Raw genomic sequence first — 23,324 nt, 5'->3', positions numbered from 1 at the left:
GAACATAATTTGTTTGCCAGTGTGCCCGTGTAAGTAAAAATATTTCTGTCACCGAGCAACACCAAAGAATATTGGGCAATTAACTAAATAAATGTACCATTGTACAATTGTGACTTGCTCTAATAGGAAAAAATCAAACATGCAGAAAATAGACACGCATGTGCACATTCAGGGGGCTTCCAGGTGTAACAGTGAAACATACGGCGTCTGAATTTGTGGAAAATAGTGACGGTATGGCCTTGGTTTTGATTCATGGCGTCTTATCCCATGTTTACTGTGGGAACAATTGGAATTGGATTTTCAGGTCAGCCTACCATGCATGTTTCATTGTTAGGTTAAGTGAAATGTGAATAACAGATATTGACCATTTTCGACGGATTAGTGGAGAGCCGAATATTGCTAATGGGGGACTCAGATCAACACATCTACAGCTCATCTTAAACATTTTAAGCATTTGCTACATTTATCATGCAATAAAAAAGGAAAAAGGACGCCTTCCTGGTAATGTAGTGAGTAATGCCCATTTTAGGGAATTTACCCCACAGAAGAACAGATATAGGCTATTCTTGCAAAGGAAAAGAAGGGTGGCTATGAACAAGCAGGCTCGAGACCAGTAGACCTGCAATTGTGTCCTTTTGTTATGATCATAAACAAAACATGTTTTTTCGTGGTTTACACACTACCCTGGTGTAATCTTTTTTTTCACTGAATTTTTAAATGGTTTCATTTAGCTAACCCGTTCAAAAATGTCACTTACCAATCAGCCGCTGGGGCAACCTCGGCAACACATTTATAGGACTCAAACGCCCTTCATTGTAAGAATCTTGCATATCCCGATTTGGATGCAAACTCCAGTCTGCACCCAAAGCCAGATTACAACCCAGGATAATATAGGGACTAGTGTCTGCACGATTTTCAGAAGGAGCAAATCATGCAGGCAAATAGAACATATCTACAATTTGCACACCTCGAATTGAGAATAACGTGTACTACTTGTATGTTTTCCCCCCTTCTGAGGGACATAAACAACAAGTGGGGCATAAGGCGTACCTGATGAGTGCTGGGCCTTAAGTGATCGTTATTTACCACGACAAAAAGTTGCACCTAGGGATGATCAATTTTTGACATTCTCATAATGTCAGCTGAAGACATTTGCAGGGCTTAATGATTCAACTCCAAATTGAGCATGCATAAACCAGGCATAAAAGGGTTTTCAAAGGGCATGTTGGAGATGAATGACTGCTGGCTGGTTCTCTTATTTTTCAAATCAGTCTGAGGAATCTCTATAGTAAAACCAGTGTATAGGCAATGGGTTGGTTGTGGACATTCATGAAAGACAACAACATTTAAGGACATAGTATTAAGTAAATTTAAATCTTAAAACTACTTACTTTTTGGGGCCCACTTGTCCCACGTTGACCCTGACGCAGATGACCTTTCTTGTCTGCATCCCCACGGAGCACGTGGCTTCACCATTCCAGCTGGTGGACGAGTTGAAGGCTGACACCGAGACATCCTCTATGCACTGGCCCCATGGACCAGTTTGCCAGTGGTACACGGTACAAGGGTGCTCATTGCAAGGGCGCATCTCCTGCAAAGCGCTGCTGTTTGGACACTGAGATCCGCCTACAACAATATGATGTGACGTGTCAATACCGTGGCCAGAGAATGATGAAAGTGAATCTGCATTCTATCAGTAATCACTAATATTCATTTAGCATAAAACAAATCCTTTTTTACTGTGCCAGGACTATGCCACAATTGTAACCGTTTGAAGATGCCCACCTGTAATGCAGGATATAGTTGTGGTTTAGATGGTGATTTTAGCATCCTACATGGTAGCTTCATAGTCATTGCGGATGTTCCAGTATTTTGGGCGGTAGTCCTACACATGGTAAATACGGATACCACAGGGTGCAGAATTACCCATTCTGATTTCTATTCACCAGACTATAGGATATCCTGGTAACAAAGCACGTTTTTCCCTGTTCCGAATTGCACACCTGGAATCGCCCGGATACATTTGAAAGGTGAACAAAAATTCCACTTGTAATCCTAATTTAGGTACAAATTGCCATTAGCACCCATCTTGGATTTACATGGGCGCTCAGAATCAGGTTTTGAATGCTCAAATAGAGATTTGTTCAATTTTACCCAATTCTGTGACTCACTTTTTTTGAGTTCCGAAAGAAGGCAACCGGCCTCTACGAAAAATAATTCAAAACAAGGGACTGGTAGAACAAAGATTCTGTCAACGGTGTATAGTAAACCGAGGGAAAATTATATTGTGCTTCAAGTGTAATTAGTAGTTCAACTCAAAAACAAAGGCATCGAAAAATAGTACATATTACATGTGTTACTACACAAGGCTCTGAGGGCCAGCAAATCTCCAGCACAGTTTAAACGCATAGAAATGAAGGAAACGACATGGGATATTATTTTACGGTATTACAATCATGGTGAATTATGACGCAGTACAGTTCGATCCTTCTGACAGAGTGTTTTTTATAGCGATTTTGCACTTGCTGCAGAACATATAAAATGTTTATCTTTAGAAGTATTGCACGATGGCACAAACTGTATTTAAAGTGCATTATAATGTATATTACCCCTTAGGGAATAGTTACGTTTTTTCATTATTTTTGAGCTAGCACAAAAGGGAAAGAAGAGAACAACATTTGTGCATTTAACCCATCAAGGAAAATTATTTTGCAAAGATTTTTATTAGGGCAAAAATGCAGCAAGCGGACATATAAATAAGTAAAACATTATTGTAAAATGAAATTGCCCCTTATTTAAAGAACGGTTTTAAATGGGCTGGATTTACTTACAAAAAATTATATACCATGAATGCAAGTATTTTTTGCAATGGTTACTCATCGGTTTCCTCCATTTTTGTTCGCTTGCAAAAGTCTTTATGCGATATGAACATTATCAGAATCTGTTTGACTCATTCTCTATAATTCAAGCACAACACATGCAACAAGGTCGAGCTGCACAACTCTTTTCACTGTTGCAAACTTCATGTAAGGGGACCACTTTTCCTTGTTGTATTGTATTTGTAGGTCGAGCCTATACAGCGGCAACCTGTTCCTGTACTTTGTGAGGTCTGACTCCTCCCACGCTTTGGATTTGCTTTTGCGTTCACTCCGATGGAGTATTGCCACGGGTGCGAGCAGCGACGCGCACGCAGGCCCTACGCGCAATGCTGATCTAGGAGTGCAGCTGATGAGTGCTTGTTTACCCTTCCGCCCATTAGTTCAACCCCCTCCTTCGCCTCTCTCCCGTCCATCACTTTTAGCCCTCGTTGCTCTACGAGAGTAAGTGAAAGTAATTGGTGGTGCATCAGTTAAACAAAGCAGTGCACCTCATTGTACCGTGGTCCGGTTCCCGGCTGACCCAGAACGTAGCGGAAAATAGTGACATTTCACCCTCATTACCGCAACCCTCCCTCTTCCAGGCACTCGTAAAGTATGCATGCCCCCAACCCTCCATCCTCCCACCACTCTTAATATTATGGGCTGTCCTATTGCATGAGTGTGTACCTCTCACTTTTAACAAATATGCAATTTGTCGGCCATTATGTGTAACAACTTTGGATGCAATGGTCTGTGCCCAGGGCACAAGTCCTAAAAAACGAAGTGGGGGGACGCTGACATCACAACAGGAAGTGACGCCACAAAAGGTGGTTTGCACCATCAGACTCATTGCCTCCCCTCGCTCACCCCTTAGATGCAATTGCATCAGAGAAGCCAGCGCCTGAGCAGCGTTCTGAAGGAGCTCCGATCTCGCCCCAGAGAGGCCAAAGAGTGAATGTGTGCCTCCATTTGCTCCAGTACTCGAGCTCCTGGTAAAATAAGTGGGGGGACGCCGTCCACCCGCGTGGTACCCCGACTCGAGCCCTGTTACTCTGCCTAACCCTTGTGGACTCAGCTCTGTGCACAGCTTGCTGCACGACAACAGGTAGGCAGCATGTAGGTCTGCTCTGGCACCAGGGCCGGACTGGTCGTAGTGGGCACTGGGCAATCCCCAGGTGCTCCGCATGGGTGGGGGCTGTTTTTGTTACAGGGCCGTTTTTGCAGCATAACAAAATCGGCAGAATGCTGGCCCTGGCAAAGAGCTCGGCGGCACCCCCAACCCCCCGCTGGGGTGGGGGGAGGGGCGAGCAATTTACAAGGGCTGGTTTTGGTTCCCAGTCTGACCCTGTCTGGCACAGCCAATTGTTTCCTGGTATTTCTAGGCAAGACGAATGAGCTGCATGAATGTTCTATTTTAGTTTGCAAACCATCATTGTCTGGTTCTCATTTGGCGAGCTGCCTTGCTGTTTTTGCGAGCTCTGTGCCAGAGCTGGCCCTTCAGAGCGGAGTGGGCAGAGAGCTCCATGCTAATGAGAGGCATTATAAAGACAAAACTGTGCTACTGTGATTTTAAAAGCGCTAAGGTGAGGCGCCGCCAAAGCACGGTGCTGCAAATGCTATAACGTCGCAGCTTCCATCAGCCCAGCAAAGCCGCGTGGACCGTGAATGCGTAGGAGGCAATGCCTGTGATAGGGCCGTAAGTTGAAACAACTCACACATATCGACCGAAGTCATAAGAATGGGATAGTACGTGTTTAATTTTCTTTTTATATAGCTTTTAAATCACAAAACACAAAGGTAGTTTAGTGTAAGTAAACGATTAAACGTATGTCTGTCTGGTTGGGTCTGTATTCATCGCCACAGTGGTAAACTGGTAAAATGATACTCGTCCGCCACCCCCACCCCCAGAGGCGAGCAGTTGGCCATCTGATCTAAACTGACTTGGCTATTGTGTTTTTTTTTATAACTTACTGCGTTGCAGTACCGCAGCCTTAACCTCACGCCTGATCCCACAGTAGGAAGGGCCTACTTATTTGGAAAGCCATATTGCTGGTAACAGGGGCATTCGCTGTATTTGTTTTGGTGGCACCAGTGCAATATTTCTGCAATATGGCTTCTGGAGTCAAACTGCAATATTTACAGGTGGAGCATTCCAAGAGAGTACTCCTGAAATCACCTGAGGGCGCTTCTTTACTGTGAAGAGCGCAACTGACCAACACAGTTCAGAATGGACGTTTTCACCCGAAGTCAAGTGGTCAGCTTTCTCCGCTGCCGACAAAAACCTCTGGGCCTAGACCACGCCTAGACCTACACCTCCAGAGTGCGGACAATAATTGACTTTGAGGCATCCAGATAGGACCAGTAAAAACTATGGTGTACCCAGTCTGCCTTGCCTAAACGCTGCAGTGCCTGCAGGCTGAATATACATACCCTCAGAACCTGTTTTTCCAGGACTGCCTTAGCTCGATTTTATTTTTTTGTTTGCAGAGTTTTATATAGCGCGAACTTGAACCGAATCAGGGTTTTTTTTTTTGCAGAGTTTTATATAGCGCAAACTTGACCGGAATCAGGTATCAAAGTACTTTACATAGCACCAGTTATGTTACCTGAAGACACACATTCATTTGTGTTAGACACGGGTAAATTAAAGGATTTGCCCAGAATCACAGGATGTTCAGCGTCATTGCTGAGACTCAAACCCAGTTCGCCAGATTCCAGGTCGACCTCCCTAGCCATTAGTCCAACTCCTTTCCCGAAGATTGGTTGCACTTGAATATTGTAAGGTGTTCGAGGTGCTATTAGGTGAGACTCTTGAGGAGAAAGTGCTTTACACATTCATTTCACACAGCCTTTGCAAAATCTAGGCTGAGTCAAGATTGAGGAGCAAGTTTGCCCTCCTTTGTTGGTCTGACTGGTAATCTTTAGTCTATTGCACTCAATTGTTTGACCACAAACCTGTCTGAACTTTGGTCATGTGTTTTATATGAACTCTGACATGAATTAATGTGCTCCCAGAGTAAGTAAGTGCACTGTGCGTAAAGGGTGCCAACCCTCTCTACTTTGAGTAGTTCTAGGTAATTTACTTGTGCAGCCTCCTGAGCATGGCCATTGATCACACTGTATTACCCTAATATTGACTCCTTGTGCATTGCCTGTGCATTCTGCCACAGTAGTGAGGGGAGGGAAGTTGCTACCCTGTGGGAAGCCCCTCTGATATGCTTTCCTTTTTCCCTTCTTATTTTTGTTGAGGCCTATGCTATTCGGTACTGGTTCTCTTAGCATTACACCATATTTAATTTGGCTTCTATTACGTCTGCATTAGTTATGTATCAGAACCAGGAGCTGGGCAAAGCAGCGTCTATCTTGAAAGGGAACACCCTAGTATTTTTGGGCCTTGCAGAATTCCTGGAAGCATATCTTGTGTGTTAAGGTGATCTGGTACAGTGAGATTTTTAGGTTTCAGACAAGCATGTATTTCTGAATTTGATTGCATGTCCCAGTGTGTAGTAATTATATAGCTCTTCAATCCCTGGCGGGATAGCACCCAAGGTATTGTGCTGCACGGCTAAACATTTACAAGGTTCCTAAGGTCAGATCTATTGGCTATGCCAATGCTTTTTTATTTCTGTAAAGCAATATTTCAACCTGGTGGCTGCTTCCGAGTGCTTCTTCAGAAGGGACGTAGAGGAAAAAGCAAAATGAGGTAAGGACACATATCCAAACGCTATTCCATTTGCTTGCTGACAGGGGTGAGGCGTCATGCATTTTCATGTCCCCGTCTTCCTGAGGGTTTGAGGCAAAATAGTCCCAAAATAATTCGCCTTGAATGTCCAGAGTCTCTGTTTTGACCATTTGTTTCTTGGTACCAGCAATGAAAGGAAATTTGGGAAACTTTACGCGCTGTTGAAAGACTTCAACTGAGGCCAATGCCTGTATGAGAGATATTTCAAAATAATGAGTGCTTATATGGTTTTCCAGTTTGATTCAATTTACTTGATTTTTAATTGGGAAACACTAGTCAATAATTCATTTTCAAGTCAAGAGTTTAGTGCATCCAATAGACTTGAATATGACCTAATGCTAGAGCGTAATAGAATGGTTTTTAAAATTAGAGAACACCCAGAAGAGGAAGTAAAATAAGTGATGGGGTTTTATGACACTAAAAAAGACTTCTTAGAAATAATCGCATTTCTAGCGTTCTTAAAGTAACTATTTTTCCAGAGCTTGATGGCCTTGATGAAGAGTGACCAGCGAGACGGGAGCAGATACTTAATCAGACATCAAGAAATATGACTGAAATGTTGATGGATCTGGCCGAGGTCCACGTAAGTAAACTGATAACGAAAATACTTAATAATATAAAAGAAATAGACTTACTTGACTGTTCTGAGAATACCAAAAATAACTGACATCCCTGATCATTCATGGACAAATACCAAGAGGAGATAAGGGAAAAAAGAGGACTAAGGGCCATATGTACAAACACATTTTCCCATAGACACAGAATGGGTAAAACACTTTGATACATCTGGCCCTTAATTTCAATGGGATGAAAGAGATTAAAAGTCAGACAGAGTCTATACCTATGCGAAAAAATGCATTAGTCGACTCAACAGAGGGGTCTAGAAAAAGAGATCAGATTCCCTTAAAAGGGTGGAGTTAACCGGTACTAGCATCATCTCAAGCTTAGAATAATGTAGTAGTGAATGAGAACTAAACAGTCCGACAGGTTCTAAGAAAAATAAGAAAATTACGTCTGTTTCTTTTTTGGAAGCTCTGCAAAGGATAAATATGTCATGGGAGGAACACTATCTATTTGTACAGCAGTAGCTCCTCCGCTTTGGTGGAGGAGCGTCGCACCCTTGACAGCTGCTTCAAAAGTTGAAAAATAAAATGAAAATAAAAAAGGTTTATTATTGTTTAATTTCAACTTCTCTGTGCTGTGTCCTGGGGGCCAGACCATTGAGGGGGCCATCACAATGGGGAGTGGTGGGCACTGCTATCAGTGCACATGTGGGTTTGGCCGGCAGTGTATGGACGGCAAAACCCTCATGCGTAGTGAAGCTGTCTCCAACCCGAGCTGCATTGCTGGGTAGGAGACAGCAGGCAGAGGCTCCTAGTCTTCCTGGGAGCGCAAATCGAGGGCGTTCAGGCCAATCCTGATGCTGCTCTCATGCATGAGATCAGCAACAGGATTGGCAGCAGGGGAGGCTGGGAGCCTTTTCCTGCAGTGGAGCCACGAGAGGAGCAGAAGAACCCAATGCAGTGGGAGACAGGTAAGCTCTTTGTTTACCTTCTTTTTCTTCATTTTTCTCAGCCCTCCTGCCCTCACCCCTGCTCCCAACCCCGCCCGCCACTCTGCCTTACACTGGCCACTACTGTATTTGTAACTATCGGTGTCACTAGTTTATACACTTGTACTGAACATATTAAAGGTTTAAAGGCACTGGGGGTCTTTTTCTACATGAAGTCAGTAGGTTCCCGATTACACTTTATGATGACAACTGAACTTACAGAATTTGCATTAAACAACAACTTTTTCTGGGCCTCATTTACAAGATTTTGACACAGGGCAGTGCAGTAAGTCACTTTTCTGCACTGCACTGCGTTAAAAGAAAATTGCAGAAATGTGCGGGATCCGTATCTATGAGATACAGCACATTCCTGTCCTCTTTCACTGTGCTGTCGCACAAATGGCTGCCTTGTGCCAATGCTGCCACCCTTGCACAATGGTGGAAGGGTGTCCGCCTTGTCAGAAGGATTATTTTTGTGCAGAAAGGGACACTTTCCTGCAAAAAAATAATAAATGGAGGCTTTTTCCTCTTTCTATGTAATGTGTCAAAATCCATGGGCGATGCTTGGGAACACCCACTGCAACACCCATGGCACGCCTCCCTGAAGCAGTGTGAGGCAACGCAGAGACTTGCGCTCCATTGCCCTAATCCATATCTCCCAGGCCATGAAAAGCCACGCAGGGTGGCTTTGCGTGGCTTCATGGATATGATTGAGAGGCCTGGGCCACCGGAGCATCATTAAAAGTGACCCTCCGGCGGCGCACGTCAAGTAAAAATGTCTTGACAGATGTTGGTCTTGTGTCACTCATTTGAGTTACAGTGTCATCTTTCAAGAAATGTAATTGAAGGAATTTTGATAATGACCTGAGCACAGGGTCAAAAAGGTGTCGGCCAGTTACATACATTAGTCCTTGGGTCGTCTATCTTTGCCTGAAGCTGTATTCAGAATCAAGCCTCTGGTTCCCGGGTCATGTGTCTGATGGGACAGAGCATCCCAGGACTTCACTTCCAGATTAATGGCAGCCGAGTTCTGTACAGAAGCAGGCAGGCGAAGAAAGTATAGAGAGTGCCTGTCCAGAGCACGCCGTGCACTCATATCAAAAGCACTTAAATGAATTGTTTTCATTCTGGGGGGATAAAATGTCAGACTTTACAAATGAGAGATGAGTGAAAACACTAATTAAATCTAAATAAATGTGGCAAATGCAGAGAGTGGCATTAGCTCAACGGACTGAATGAGATCTATGCTCTTTCACTACTGCCTTGTGCCTGAGGCGACAGGCTGAAATATCATTTGCTTTATTGCCATTCGACTGTAACAAGAAGAGAGTTTGAGAATGAGACACAGGCAGAGAAAATGGTAGAAATATTAGACTTAATTTCCCTAAGTAGCCTAGCTCCTGGGTTTTAACAGCTAATAAATTCTGCTATAGAGACTGACAAAACGCACAGTGCTCCAGAGACACGTGCCACCAACCATCATGTAAAAAAGAAAGTAATTTTTTTTTCATCGAGTTTTATAACGGTAGAGTGTAAATGTGTATGTGCTTCATTGAAATGAGAGCGCAGACAGTTAAGTAAATGAAAATCTTTGGAAGTGTAAGTCTAGAAAGTAAACTATGTTTAAGAAGATATTGAGGAAGGGTTGCTGATATAAGCACCTGGGACCTCATTCTGACGTCCGTGTAACTCCGCAATGCGATACCAGGGCCAAAATTCGTTTAACAGGTATCTCTCCTTAAAATTAAATGAGGCATTTATAGAGCGCTTCATATACCCGGAGGTGTCTAGGCGCTACCTTCGTAACAATGGGATTGTGTAAGGTTAGCTTGGACTAGCCCTCTAAACAGCCACGTTTTCAGACCCTTGAGGGGTACGAGTTGTTTCCCGAAGAATAGGGAATAACATATGAACTAGCTAATATACCGGGTCAATTTCCGCATGTTTTTACTCCTTCCTGGAAAATAATAGGCCCGAATCCACAGGCATTTATCACCTGCTTGTTATGGGGGCTTTTTCTTTTGCCCTGATAGGGTAAAAGAGGGGCATGGGCAGCGGAGGGGAGAAATCGTTCTTCTTCCACTGGGGTGCCTTCTTCAGTTCTTCTCCTCCCCTCTCGATGTTGGCATGTGGAGGCAGTGACTGGAGAAACATGGCGCCCACCCAGCACTGGGCCACTTAGTACCGGGCCCGGGGTTTGAGAACCTGATAATTATGTGCCAGGAAACAGCGGGAAACTTGCAGTTTCCTGTCGGAACATTGTTCCGGGCACCTCATTCAAGACCTTGATGGTGGTATGTGCGTGTGCCCTGCAAGTCACGAGCTGGAGACCCGGCACGGTCATCTCAGCGTGTTATCCTGCCGGGCTCGATAAATTGACTCGAGTTACATTTAATTGACTGATAGTAACAGCAGCACTTTAATGTGCAGCCTTAGGCACTATAACACATGTTAGTATCACTAGTATACTAAACTGCATTTACCTTATAAGGTTTTCACATAGCCAAGCAGCACAGATGACCTATTTTGGTCATTCATTCAAAGGTCCACAGGTGTGCACGAGTCCGCAAACAAGTGAAGTAAAATAATACATTTGAAACTGCATAAGTTACACCCATTTCTAAATCATTTCTTTTCAAAATTGTGATGATATAATGGAGAGCTCCATGTCAAGATATAAATTTAAAGAAACAGTGGAAGACAGTTGTCAAGAGGTATGGAAAAAAGTATTAGCGGATTAAAAGACCATACTTCAGCCACTGAGATTTACCTAATTACTTGGATAAACGGATGAAAATTCTAAGTAATGATTCATAAATTACCATTTGTAATACACCCTGTGACCTTTCGGTGGAAAGCACACGCCCCTAATTAAAAAAATAAATGGAGGAACCCAGGGAAGCCATTGCCACTTATAATAGGGGGTAAAAAGTCACTCATTACTAGTCTCTGCAAGCGGCTAGAATGGATCACATATGTGCAGGCAGCATGATGACACCCTCAATCTACTTTTAATGAAGCGTTAAGACATGACCCAAAGAGACTCAGACAGAATACAATTCAAAGCAAAGGTGCAAGCTGTCAGTAATACAGGTCCACACTGAAGGAGCACTGGGATACTGAAGGTCTGAACTGGCTCTGAGGTCTAGTCTTACTTGGAAACCTGGCTATTAAGTCTATAGAAAATGTAAGATTCCATTCTCTTGCAGAATTCGTACAAATAAATAAATATTAGTATTGGTAGTCTTAAAATGTAACGGATTTGTAAAATCAACAGATAAACAAAATGAGGTTTATGAAGTGTGGCTCAAGCACAAGAAATGGATTTGGCCTGGGTACGCGTAGGTCAACAGTTCCTCAAATTACTCCTATTTGGAATTCAACAAGGTTAAACTCTAAGTGCAATATTAGATAATACCTGGGGAAAACAGTGATGGAAATGGCATACATATACTACGGGAACCTATAGCTGTGGCTAAAGTGGGCAAAGGTGAATGAAAGGCAACTTATGCCTCATTTATTATATACTCCGCTCTCCAAGCAATTGACAACAAGATAAAAAGTGATAGTAAAGATGTTCAGGTTGTACATAGTTTAACACAGACTGCATTTTACGACAGCTTAGAAGGTTATGGTACCTGCTGGAGATACTAAGCATGCTACAGAGCACACAGTGTAAGCATGGGTAACAGGTTTATATTTTATGTAATGAAGCTCATTGTGTTCAGGCTTTTGTTTCAGTGATCCATATGCTATTACCAAGTTGCAATCCTGGAAAAATACTTTGTTTAGGTATGTGTAAACTTCAAACAGTTCCAAATAACCTACAAGTCGTAAAACTGAATTTTTACTTGACTTTCACAATTGTAAGGTTGAAACATGGATTCAATGGTTAGGACTAATCATCTCTCCAAAAAGTAGCCCCAACTTTTGTATGAACATCACTCAGTCAATTTCTACCTACCCTCTCTGGAAATCTTCACCATAGATGCTACTCAACAAATTGTGCGGATAGTTCCACTCCGTAGTAGGCCAACAAATGTGCACCCCCTTAAACAAACATTAACCCATCAAGCACACAAATATTGCCAAACACCCTGGCCCTGCTTTCTTCTACTTCCACTGCATGACCTTGCAGACATCAGACACAAGCTCCAGCCTATAGGACGCAGCCCACAAACTGAAGAAGAAAATGAATTTCATTGAGAAGGAAGCGATCTTGTAGTAAAACTTGTTGTAGATCACCTAAGGGAGCCACATGGTCTGCCTCCACATACCCTCAGTGGAGCTGAGAAGGTGGCCATGTGGCAAGAACTCACAGACTCAGTAAATACACTGAACTTCACTCAAGAAAGTGCGTTTGTTTCATCTGTTGCTAATCCACTCACTAGCTTTCGAGTGTTTTCAAATGTTACCGCTCAAGTTGCTCATTAAAACTCTGTGGTGAAGCTACAGAAGAACACTGGGGAAATCACCCGACAGGCTGCTGCAGGGGCTGGACGCTTATTGTCCCCTCTACATACCAGGCTTTCTTTCTAACTTTGATGTGTGAACGGAGTGGAGAAGTGTGGCTCTCTGGTTAGAGGAGGCAGGCCCGGACGCTGAGGTCAGACGCAGGACCAGGGTTCAATCCCAGACGCGGCAGGGTCTTGAGCTAAAAAAAAATGTCCACAGACTCGATAATTTTCGCCTCAGTGCCTACTCGAATCATGGGTTCACACTCTGCAACTCTGGCAATAGCTTGCTTAATCGCCACTACAGCCCCACCACGATGGGATGCCTGGCTTTCACCTTGGGGGTGCCCTGTAGGGGTTATCTCGCAGGGAAAAGCCAGGACGGGTTCCCAAAGCAAGCGCCTTGAGACCTTACAGTGAAAGGCGCTATATAAGAACATTTTTTTTACGATTTATGATGAATATATTTGACAATTTATAAAAAATCAGCCTTTTAAATACTAACCTTAATTTGTATGGCATAAACATCAAGATGGCGTTCAGGTGTGACACACTGCTGTCATAAATACAGAATGTTAGTGCTCTAGTTGCTCATTGGAGCACTCTGATGAAACTTCAGTAGAACACCTTCTGGTCTGGTTTTTACTTAGAGCAATGTGGATGAAGGACCTTGTGATACAGAGCTCTAATAAGATTTTTTGCATTCATTTGAGGTACTTCATATTTTAAACCTTGCGTTCAACTCCACAGAAAGGTAAATTACACTGTGTAAAAAACGTTATTAAACCCCGATGGGAAGAGGGTAACAATGAATGTGTCACCCACTGACCTTTGTCAAAAATCACCAGAATAGTGATTGGACTGTGGTAACTTTGCATTGTGTGCCAAACCTCAAACTCGAAGGAGGGGGTCTTATCTTGTTTCACATCAAGCAATCATTGAAAAACATATCAAAATGGGTGTTAAGGTGCCCTCTCTCGTGTTAACCTGTTGAACACCACACTAGAGGGTTATTTTATATTCATTAACATACTGAAGTCTGTGTCTTCTTTACAGTACCAAGGGCATTCTTTAACTTGAGCCTCAGTCAAGTAGGTGCTAGTAAGCTCTAGTTTCTTGTCCTCATCTGAATTTTATCTGTAGTATTTAGTTTTATATATGTATCAAAGTGATTCCTCTTTCTAATGTAAAACACTAACTGGGCATTACTTTATAGAGTCAACTTAGTCTTGAGGGTCTAGCCCACAATACCCCCTGAGTAAGCCTTGGACTGTGGTGCCTTGCTATCTTGAGATTCAATCATCAGGAACACACCTTGAGACTAGGTAGCCTATTTGTTCATCAACACCGCAGCAGCGGGTATTGTCAGTTTATGTGTAAATTTGCACTTAAATGTGATAGGACAGTCCCATTGAACCTAAGGTTCCTCTAAAATGGAGGGTACACGATTTTAACAGAGGACAAGCAGCTGAATCCTTGACAGAAGGGTTGACCTATCAGCAGAGATAAAACATGAGCAATGAGACGTTGCTCTGGGGGAAGGGGGGAATTCTAATCTCCACATAAATGACTGTGTGTTCACACATCAGTATTCTAAGTAATGCAGTAATTACCGCAGCCCTACCATTTTCCCTTGGCAGATTTAAGCATTAAAAGTGCCAAAATGTTTGCACCCCACAATATGAGCATTTATGAATTATGCAAAATTATTTTTGGGACTGAGGGCTTGGTTTGCTTCCGTCTACATAATTGGAGCTACTCTATGCTCCTGAAAATAATCATGTGGACTGTACCAAAGACATGAGAGACATTATTACCACAGGTAATAATGTCTCTCATGCCCCACCCTTCCTCTCTACATAACTTGTCTTTTCTTTCCCTAATTAGGTTGGTCTATGACCGAATTAATTTAGAGTGTGCATACTTTGTTAGTTTGAACAACCTCACAAAGATGGAAAATCGCACATATTCCACACTATATAATTCTACGATTTAATTAATACAGAAGAGTAATAAATGCACTGTTTTTTAATTGTGTTTAATATAATGAGAATCTTTTAACTTAGCATTAGTGGGCCTTCGGCTACTGATGTTTTCAATTTGCACATTTCTAATGCCTGTGGTTTTCAGTGCTTGACAGAACCTCATCTTTCCTCTCCCTGCCTGTGCACCACAGAGCTCAGATGTTACATTTATTGTTTACTTAGTAGGAAATTAAGTTAGTTTTATGGTCTTGCTTGCTTTGTAAAATGTATCAGAATGTAATTTTTCGGTTTCTGATGTACCTCCAGCCAATCGATTTACAGTTGTATACAACTGAGGACCCTTCCTTTAATTAAACAGATGTGTTGTTTTATATTTTGAATGAAGTTTTATTTCCTGTGCAAGGCATAGCACAGTGTATTCATTAGAATTAGGGTGAATGTCAATACTACCATGACTTTCCTTGTCATCACACACTGCACAATTTCTCTGTCTGCCAGGATTTCTTTCCAAACTCACCTAAAGGCAGACTTCACGTTAAAGCCATTCTTTGACCTGAACCTAATATATGTTCCCTGGTCATTCTCTGATAACTTATTGACCAGTTCTGGGGACATATGCTTCTTGTTTCTCATTTACTTTATGCTGGATCGCATTAGGTTCTGACTTTTGACTAGATTAAGGCTCAGTTTTAGCTGCCAGTGATATCTTACATTTATTTGCATTGAGATCATATAGATTCCGTTGTTCGTACTTAATTACTAATAACACCAGCAGGCCCTTATCACCAGTAGACTAGACTACAGTAACACACTCTACGTAGGGATCACCCCCACACCTCCTGAAGAGACTCCACACAATACAGAAGTCAGCCGCAAGGTTCATACTCAACCTCCCCAGAAGGGCCTACCTCAGATCTCATCTCAAGAAACTACACTGCCTTCCAATTCAGAAGAGATACCAGTTCCAGATGCTGACCCACTCATACAAGGCCCTGCACAATGAAGGACCAGCATACATCAACAATCATCTGACCTTCTACCAACCAACCATTCACCTTCAATCAGTCTCCCTCTCCATCTTGGACACCTCAGGGATCCGCTGAGCCAACAGAGTAGGATGTTCCTTCCTGCACCTGGCATCCAAGGCTTGGAACAGCCTCCCTCTGCACCTCAGGACCAGTCCATCACTCCAACAATACAGAAGGGAACGAAAGACCTGGATGTTTGACTGATCAGACCTCAACACAAGAGTTATTTTTCTCTTTTGCTGCAGACATAGTAACTTTCCAGAAGCCTTCTGTCAGATAGTAAATAGGCCTTTGTTTTGTATTAGACAACTGATAGTGAAATTCTCACCTGGAGGAGAGGAGGCAACAAGAAGGATGAATCATGAGAAGAACTGTCTGGACTGCAGACTGTGAATGATGTAACTTTTAAAAGACCAGTGTTGATGGTCTATTTGTACAGTCATGAAAAGATGGGGAGTTTACGTATTCCCGAGAGCTCACTGAAATCATATTGGAGGATGCAGAAGATGAAACAAAATGTTGCCACATAGAATACTGTGTGTTTATATCAGTGCGTGCTCATAAAGCAGTGCAGGACTTTTTCTTTCAGCTTTTCGCTTACAAGGGCTTTTTCCCATGAGCTTCTCTCACTCGCATAGACTGGGGACTCATCTTTCAGTTACGTAAAGTCAAGCCTTTATTTCATGCTTAGTTACTGAAAGCATTGTATGTAGTAAATACAACGATAACAATAAATACAAAGCGACAGTGCTTAGTGCATGATTTAAGATTATTAAAACACATTTCTCAATAAGTTTAATAAATTTAAATATTTCCTTAGTCATCTGCCTTGCCATAGCTGGAATAAATGGAGGCACCAACCATCTGTAAACATTCCTCGGTAACTGTTGTATATTTCACTTAGGCATCTTTCGTATCAGTTACTAAAGAGCCTCCAATCACCTGTGCACGATAATTATAGCATTAGTTTATTTTCAGCCTGCATCAGGAACCTCACCACATTTTTGTTTAGAATGGGATCATTTGGATTGAGAGCTTCTATGACAGCTTGTTGACAGGATCGAATTGCCTTAGATTAAACACATATTGTGAAAGATTACGTTTTTCCCACACCAGGCCTGAGCTAATAAAGATTAAAAGAAGAAATTAGATGTTTGCTTCTTTGCATAAGCTACATAACGTTTTTTCCCTTCTCTTAGACCTTTTTTAGTGGTGTGAGATTGGCAGGTAACCTACTTGATATTGCATAAATGTTTTTAGGTCGAGCCAGCGTTGCAGCGCATGCGCTGCTCACTGTGCGAGGCATGCAGTATTCAGTATACTAGGGAAGCTCCGCCTACTTTCTGCCCATCTTTTTAATTGACTTGTGTCTTAAATGCTGCCTTCCTATTGGTTGTAGGCGTGTTAGTCCCTCCTTATGATGGCCATGTCGTCCTTTGTGTCCTTCCACGGCTACCGGCCGCTTTGCTGGACAGACTACTTCCTTCCATGCCCCCCTCCTCCCGCAGCCCAATGCCTTCTCACCGCTGCCCCCCATTTGTGATGTGTCACGCGCACGTACTCCGTTTGCAATGCAATAGGTCTCGCGTAAATGCGAGTCCTATTGCATTGCCAATGCTTGTTTAGGGCGATGCCGGTTTAAAAATGCTGTGACCTAATGCAAGTCCAATAAGGTTCACTGCTTTTGGCTACAGCGTATATTTTTTGAAAACATCGTACCAGTGCTCGCAAGCAGCCGCCGTTCACGAATGCATGGTCGCACCCACAGCAGAGGCAGCAGCAGAAGAGCCTGGTGTAAGCACATCACCTCCTCATCCTCCCCAGCCACTGCCTCTCTCTGCTGCCCTCTCTGTACAGCGGGAACCACCGCACTCCACCCGGGGTACACCATGGGTGAGTACACAGTCAGTGGCATCGGGAACGGAGGGAGGGGATGGTGACAGTGATTTTACAACATCATTTCTGCGTCCAGTTGTCCCCTTCACCATCTATCATTAGTTGCGCAGACTGTGGTGTTAAGGTTGGTTGGAGATAAGCATTGTAAATATTGCTAAGGTGGGGTGGGTGTTTTGCTGCATACCATAAGTGCTCTTGACAGTGTATGTGAGTGGACTGATATACACATCCTCAAGCCCTGAACATTCACATCCTTAGCACCGCACATCCACTTCCCTCAGTTGTACATTTTCACATCCACTTCCTCAGTGCAGTATCCCTTTTCACTTCCACTGCCCTTCTTTTCAGACCTTTATCTTCCCCTCTCCACTGACCTTTTTTGCTACTACCCACCCAAGCCTATGCACTAGACTCCTTTCCACTTCCCCGTACCCACTCATTCTGCATGTCCCCACCCAAAGCAGTGAGTTTCCTCTGTTCCTTGTCTCTCCTAGTGAATTGTTTCTCCTCACTGTGTACTGTATGCACCCCTTTATAGTCCCATGTCATTATTCTCCCCTGTTTACATCCCCAGTACACCTTCCAGTGCTCTGTCCCTCCCTACAAATTACCACTCACTGTTTAATGCACACGTTCGCAGTGCGCCACTCCTCTCTGTACAGTGCCACCAAAATGATCCCCGCGTTTGCTCTGAACTGTACCTCTCTTTGGATTCTCTCTGGTACACTGCAAGACTTTCTTTAATGTGTCCCCCCTCATCCAGTAGCAAGCGTTCTGTAAATAAGTACATGTAACTCTTAATGTCTGCCTGCCTGCCCATCCTCTCTTCATTCCCTCAGCTGCTGTCTAAGGCTCTTCTAGGGTGGAGCAGCCCCCTCTCATGCTTTGCTTGGATTTTTTTCTCTTTCCTCGTCTTGTGAGTTGGTGATGACCTGAAGCTTCCTCCTCCGGTCCTTTCACCCTCCTCCTACCCAACGTGCATCCCAAGAGACGGACCCGTACTAAGCATGCGATGCTCCTACATCCTTTACCCTTGGGAGAATCAGCAGCAAATCAGGTTGAGTCAGGATTCGCTGCTGCCTTTTCATGCTGTGTTAGTCGCATGTACATGTTGTTGCTGGTTGATGGGTGAATCGGGGTGACATAACACAAATCAGTTCCTTACACAGGCCCGCTGAACGCATTTTTTGTAACAACGGCGCACACATTTTGCCATATTTTCATTGAGTTTGATATGAAAACTTGAAACACCTCTTCATTAAACCCCACTGTAATCAGCATTCATAACATACCTCCACATTTACAGCCCTATTCGATTTGGAAGACTGCCGTTTGAATTCTTTTAATGTAAGGGTTGCATTGATTAGTCTTATTCAGTTTGATGGCAGTAAGGACCTTTACGCAGTTTCTGCTTTAGTGGTACACAGCGGCATTTAAGATGGGGTCAGCACCTCAATGGCTTTATAGCATATGGGGCACCTGTTTGAAATTTAACGCATATGTGATAATAACACACATAAATTTAATTTCCTCTTATATCTATACTTTGCTGTGTTTAACAGCTAAAAGTATTGAAATTACTCTGCGACAGTTCATCCCAAAACAAAGATCTTAATGAGTCAGACTTTGCTGATTTTGGCTTTCAGCAAAAAATTCAATAGGCCTCTTGCCTAGCTATACCTTGGTTAAGTAATCCAAACTCTAATTGAACCTGCGAGGGAGAGGCTGATTTCATCAAATTGAAACAGTTGCTGACCTGTCTTTATTACATTTTAGCAAGTAGGAGGGCATCAGTACCATGTAGGAATTCACTTCCAAAGCTTATCGTTGGGAAAAGCTTTGCCTTCACTAAGTTTACTATTGGATCTAATAGTGGGCCCTTCAGAGTTTTATAGAGTGTTATGAATGAGAATAGTAGTACTTGGGCCCGTCACTTGGGTATACTGCCTATTAGCTAAAAATTATCCTTTAGTTGATCATCAATTCTAGATAATAACACTCTCCAGTCCCTTCAAAGTGCTTGTTGTTTAAAAAACAAAATTGTTGATTTATAATTTTTTTGCTAATTACCATTGCTTTTGTTCTGGTTACATTGGCCTCCAGTCTATTTGGCAGTGAACAGTTATATAAATTGTCAATCTGTTTTGCTGAGAAGAACCACATGGTCTGCCTACAACATGTTGGAAAGCGGTTTTCCCCAAGAACTTTAGGGGGCAAGACTTTGCAAGCTCTAATTCACTCAAAAGATCAGAGATGAACAAATTGAACAGCAGGGTTGCATGCACGCATCCCTGTGTCAATCCAAAGAAGGTTGGAATTTGGTGTGAGATCCTCTGGACATCGCTGATCTTAACTCGGATCCAAGTACTATGATACAAAAGTTGGATTGCTTTAAGCAGAGTTCAAGGAATACCCAATAGTTTCAGTTTTTCCATAGTATGGTCCTCGGAAGTCTATTAAATGTAGATTTCAAATCTATAAAGAGGCAAATAAGGTGGAATTGGATACCATAGTATTAGCAATCATTAATTAAAAAGCACATGAATTAGTGGCAACTCTCGTACATTTATTAAAGCTGGTTTGATCTGTGGGCACAATTTTCCTTCTGTTAACCAAATCTTACAAATCTTTCAATCGAAGTGAAGCGAACATTTTGCCAACATTATCTAAAAGGGTAATTTAACAATAATTACCTGGAGATGATTTATCTCCTCCTTTGCAAATAATATGCACAATTGTACCTTGCAAGGCTTCCAGAATTGATTGTTCTTTAGGGCGTGATTATACAGCATGGCAAGCTTTACAGACTGGGTCAACCTTAAACAATGCTTGCGGCAAACCCAAACTGAGAACTACAAGAGGCTAAAATGGAATGGAGCCTCTTGTAGTTCTTAGTTTGTGCAAATAGTTTAATTTGATGCTGCCAGCTAAGGTGTTACAAGAGATAATTCAATCATCTGCAGAAGGTGGTTCCTTTCAGCTTGGGTGACTGTCTGAAATCACCTAATGAGAAAGGCACACATAAGATAATCAATAATCGATTTAGAAGCAGATGTAATAGGTGTCCCAAGCTGGCGGTTTCTCTCCCTTAAATCAGGCATTTCCTATTCAGAACCTATATTAATTAATTTTGCTGAGAGCTTTTCTCCAGACTTATCAGGTCGATTTACTGGAGGAGTTGCTTGTAAATGTATGTTCCATAGCAAATCATGTTCAGCTGTTCGTTCATCTGTAATGGATTCTTCAATAGTTTCATATTGAAGTCTTCCGATATTAAAAGGTGAGGCTCATTATGTGCCTGTTTTAATTTTGTTATGAATGTGCAAATCAAAAGAACTGCCTTTCGTCTCTCAGTGGTGCCGGCTGTACATTGATGTTGATATTTATCAGTGAGAATGGGCTCCATTCTCATTGCAACACGCTATGTTAACAGCAAGAAGCCTTGGCTCTTCTAATTCAATATATGAGCAAGAAGAATTTAAATCAGAACTTATGTACATTGCTAATACACCTCTAGAGCAAACTTTTCTCTTGATTTGTGATGCTAACTTTGTAAATTCCACTTTCAGTTTCTTATACCTCTTTGCAAGATAGGTTGCTTAACCAAATTCTTTGAAGTCTGCTGATTCAAAGCTGAAAATACTTTCCAGCTTGACATGCACATGTATATGCATTGATCTCCTATCAGAACTCTTTATTGAGTATCTGAACTGACACCTAACTCTACCTTATTCAATTTTAATTTAGATTAGGGATCTTCCTTAATAGGATACACTTGCTCCATTATTACAAAATTGACAGTTATCCTACACAATACTGTATTCTTCCATAGATTGAAATGTCATTTTTTAGAATGTATTAACATCTAAAGCTTATACTTAAAAAATATTTATACTTATTGAATACACCATGAAATCTTAAAAATAATTAAAAACAAAACCCTTTTATTCAAATATATTCTCTTTATTGACTTAAAAGTCATTAATGTTTTGACATGCCATTTATACCTCTCATTGCAGACGAACAAAGGTCCATATGACCGGTGGTTGGGGTTATTTAATGATTACGCCAGAAGATCATATATATGATATATAGAAAATCCTGCTCTGTCAAGTCTTTTTAGTGAAGGGGCAGAATGCGGATACTGGTTCTTCCATTTAAAAAAACAAAACAATACAGGGCCACCTTGAGTGACTGGTGCAAATGTTTGCATTTGTAATGAGACATATGGTCTTACCTTCACCTGCATATGCCATGATGGAGCGGGCTCTCGTCTGTCGCCCCTCTGTGGTTTTTCCAGAGCAGGTGTGTGTGCAGGACGACCATTCTGACCATGCACTGAGAACACAATCCTTAGGGCAGGGAACATCACAAGCAATTGGAATGGGAAAGATTGCATCTCTGCAGAGCTGTCTCTCAACGTCTTCTCCTGGGAAGGGACAAGACAGTGACAGTTCATTAGTGAATTAATTCAGATCCAGCAATCAAGCCCAGATGGACACACATTCAAGTCAGATTATTTGAGGTGTAAAGAAAACAGATTAATTTATAGAATGGATGCTTTTCACTCCCAGAAGGCAATCAAAGACAGTAAAAATATAAAAATGAAAGGCATTTGATCCTCAATAGATTTCCCACAAATTTTAGGAACATGAACAAAACTAATAATGATTGCATGAAATTCTCTTTCCAGATTCTTTCCAAGTTTCTATAAGGGAGCTGGTAATTCAAGGATCCTATGCAATACACAATCAAATCTAAGTGCTACATTAATTTGTTGCAGGGTGCTGGGTAAATATTTTCAGCAGCATTACCTTACACACTGGTATGTAAAGCGACCATGCTGTAAGAGAATCTATATAGATTATTGGACAGAGATATAATATATGTAAGATCATCAGCACCATATATTACATTTAACTTTTAAAAGGCAAAACAACAAATGGATTGCTTCGCATTGTCTTACATGATCTACAACTTATGGTTAGCAAAATATAAAGAATTTTGTTGAATTTAAGAACCCAGTGGAGCCCAATGTGGTAAATGGACATTTTCACAATTTCTTTCACCACCGTACCTTCTTGCATATGTTCCCAAACCTAATGCCTTATATTGAGATAACAATGTAACTATCATTATTGTACTATTGTTACCTGCCTTACGTCATTATTATGAAATGGAGTGTGGGTTGATAACTTAAATTTTTCGAGGATTTGTGGTCTTGGTTTACTTCTGTCTACGTAATTGGTTGGAGCTATACTCTTGAAAACAATATTGTGAACTCTGCGTACTAAAGATAATCATCCTTCCTCTAACATAGCTGATCTCTACATAGGTTGTCTTTTCCTTGTCTAATTGACCAGCTCTGTGCCACATTTAATTAGGAGTGTGCAAACTTTGTTAGTTTTGACAACATCATAAAGATGTGAATTGTACACAAAAAATAGCAGCACAAAATCCATAAAAAGTATGTTTTTCCATAATATTATTCTACAAAACAAGTTTGCTTGCTCCACATTTTACCTGCAAGCTAAGAATTTGTGCAGGTGCCACACTTTAAAACTGGATAGGCATGCAAAAATTGTCACCTTTCCAAAACCTACATTCGTAGTTATAGTTTTGTACATTCATTGCATTGTTAATTTTCGTTGTTGAATTATTACTATTAATACTATTTGTTAAGCGCAACAAATCATCCCCAAGGGGATCTCTCAGCACCACAGTAACAGGCAACAGAAGCAGAGCTATGTCCAGTTAGAGATTGAATAACCAGGTCTTAAGGAGTTTTCTGAACTGAGTGAGATTAGAG

General features: G+C 41.9%; 1 protein-coding gene across 1 annotated transcript in view; it reads right to left on the bottom strand.

Annotated features, from left to right (window-relative positions):
* Positions 1–23,324, bottom strand: part of THSD7A (thrombospondin type 1 domain containing 7A) — a 959,544-nt gene that overhangs the window by 303,155 nt on the left and 633,065 nt on the right. Inside the window, exons 8-9 of the mRNA XM_086941983.1 lie at positions 21,753–21,944; positions 1,392–1,626 (exon numbers count right to left, since the gene is read on the bottom strand). Coding sequence (XP_086798109.1) covers positions 1,392–1,626; positions 21,753–21,944 — 427 coding nt within the window. The remainder of the gene's footprint in view (positions 1–1,391; positions 1,627–21,752; positions 21,945–23,324) is intronic.

Source organism: Lissotriton vulgaris, chromosome 10 (assembly GCF_964263255.1).
Source record: "Lissotriton vulgaris chromosome 10, aLisVul1.2, whole genome shotgun sequence".
In the NCBI taxonomy this organism is placed as follows: domain Eukaryota; kingdom Metazoa; phylum Chordata; class Amphibia; order Caudata; family Salamandridae; genus Lissotriton; species Lissotriton vulgaris.
This window is presented reverse-complemented; position numbering and strand designations above follow the sequence as displayed.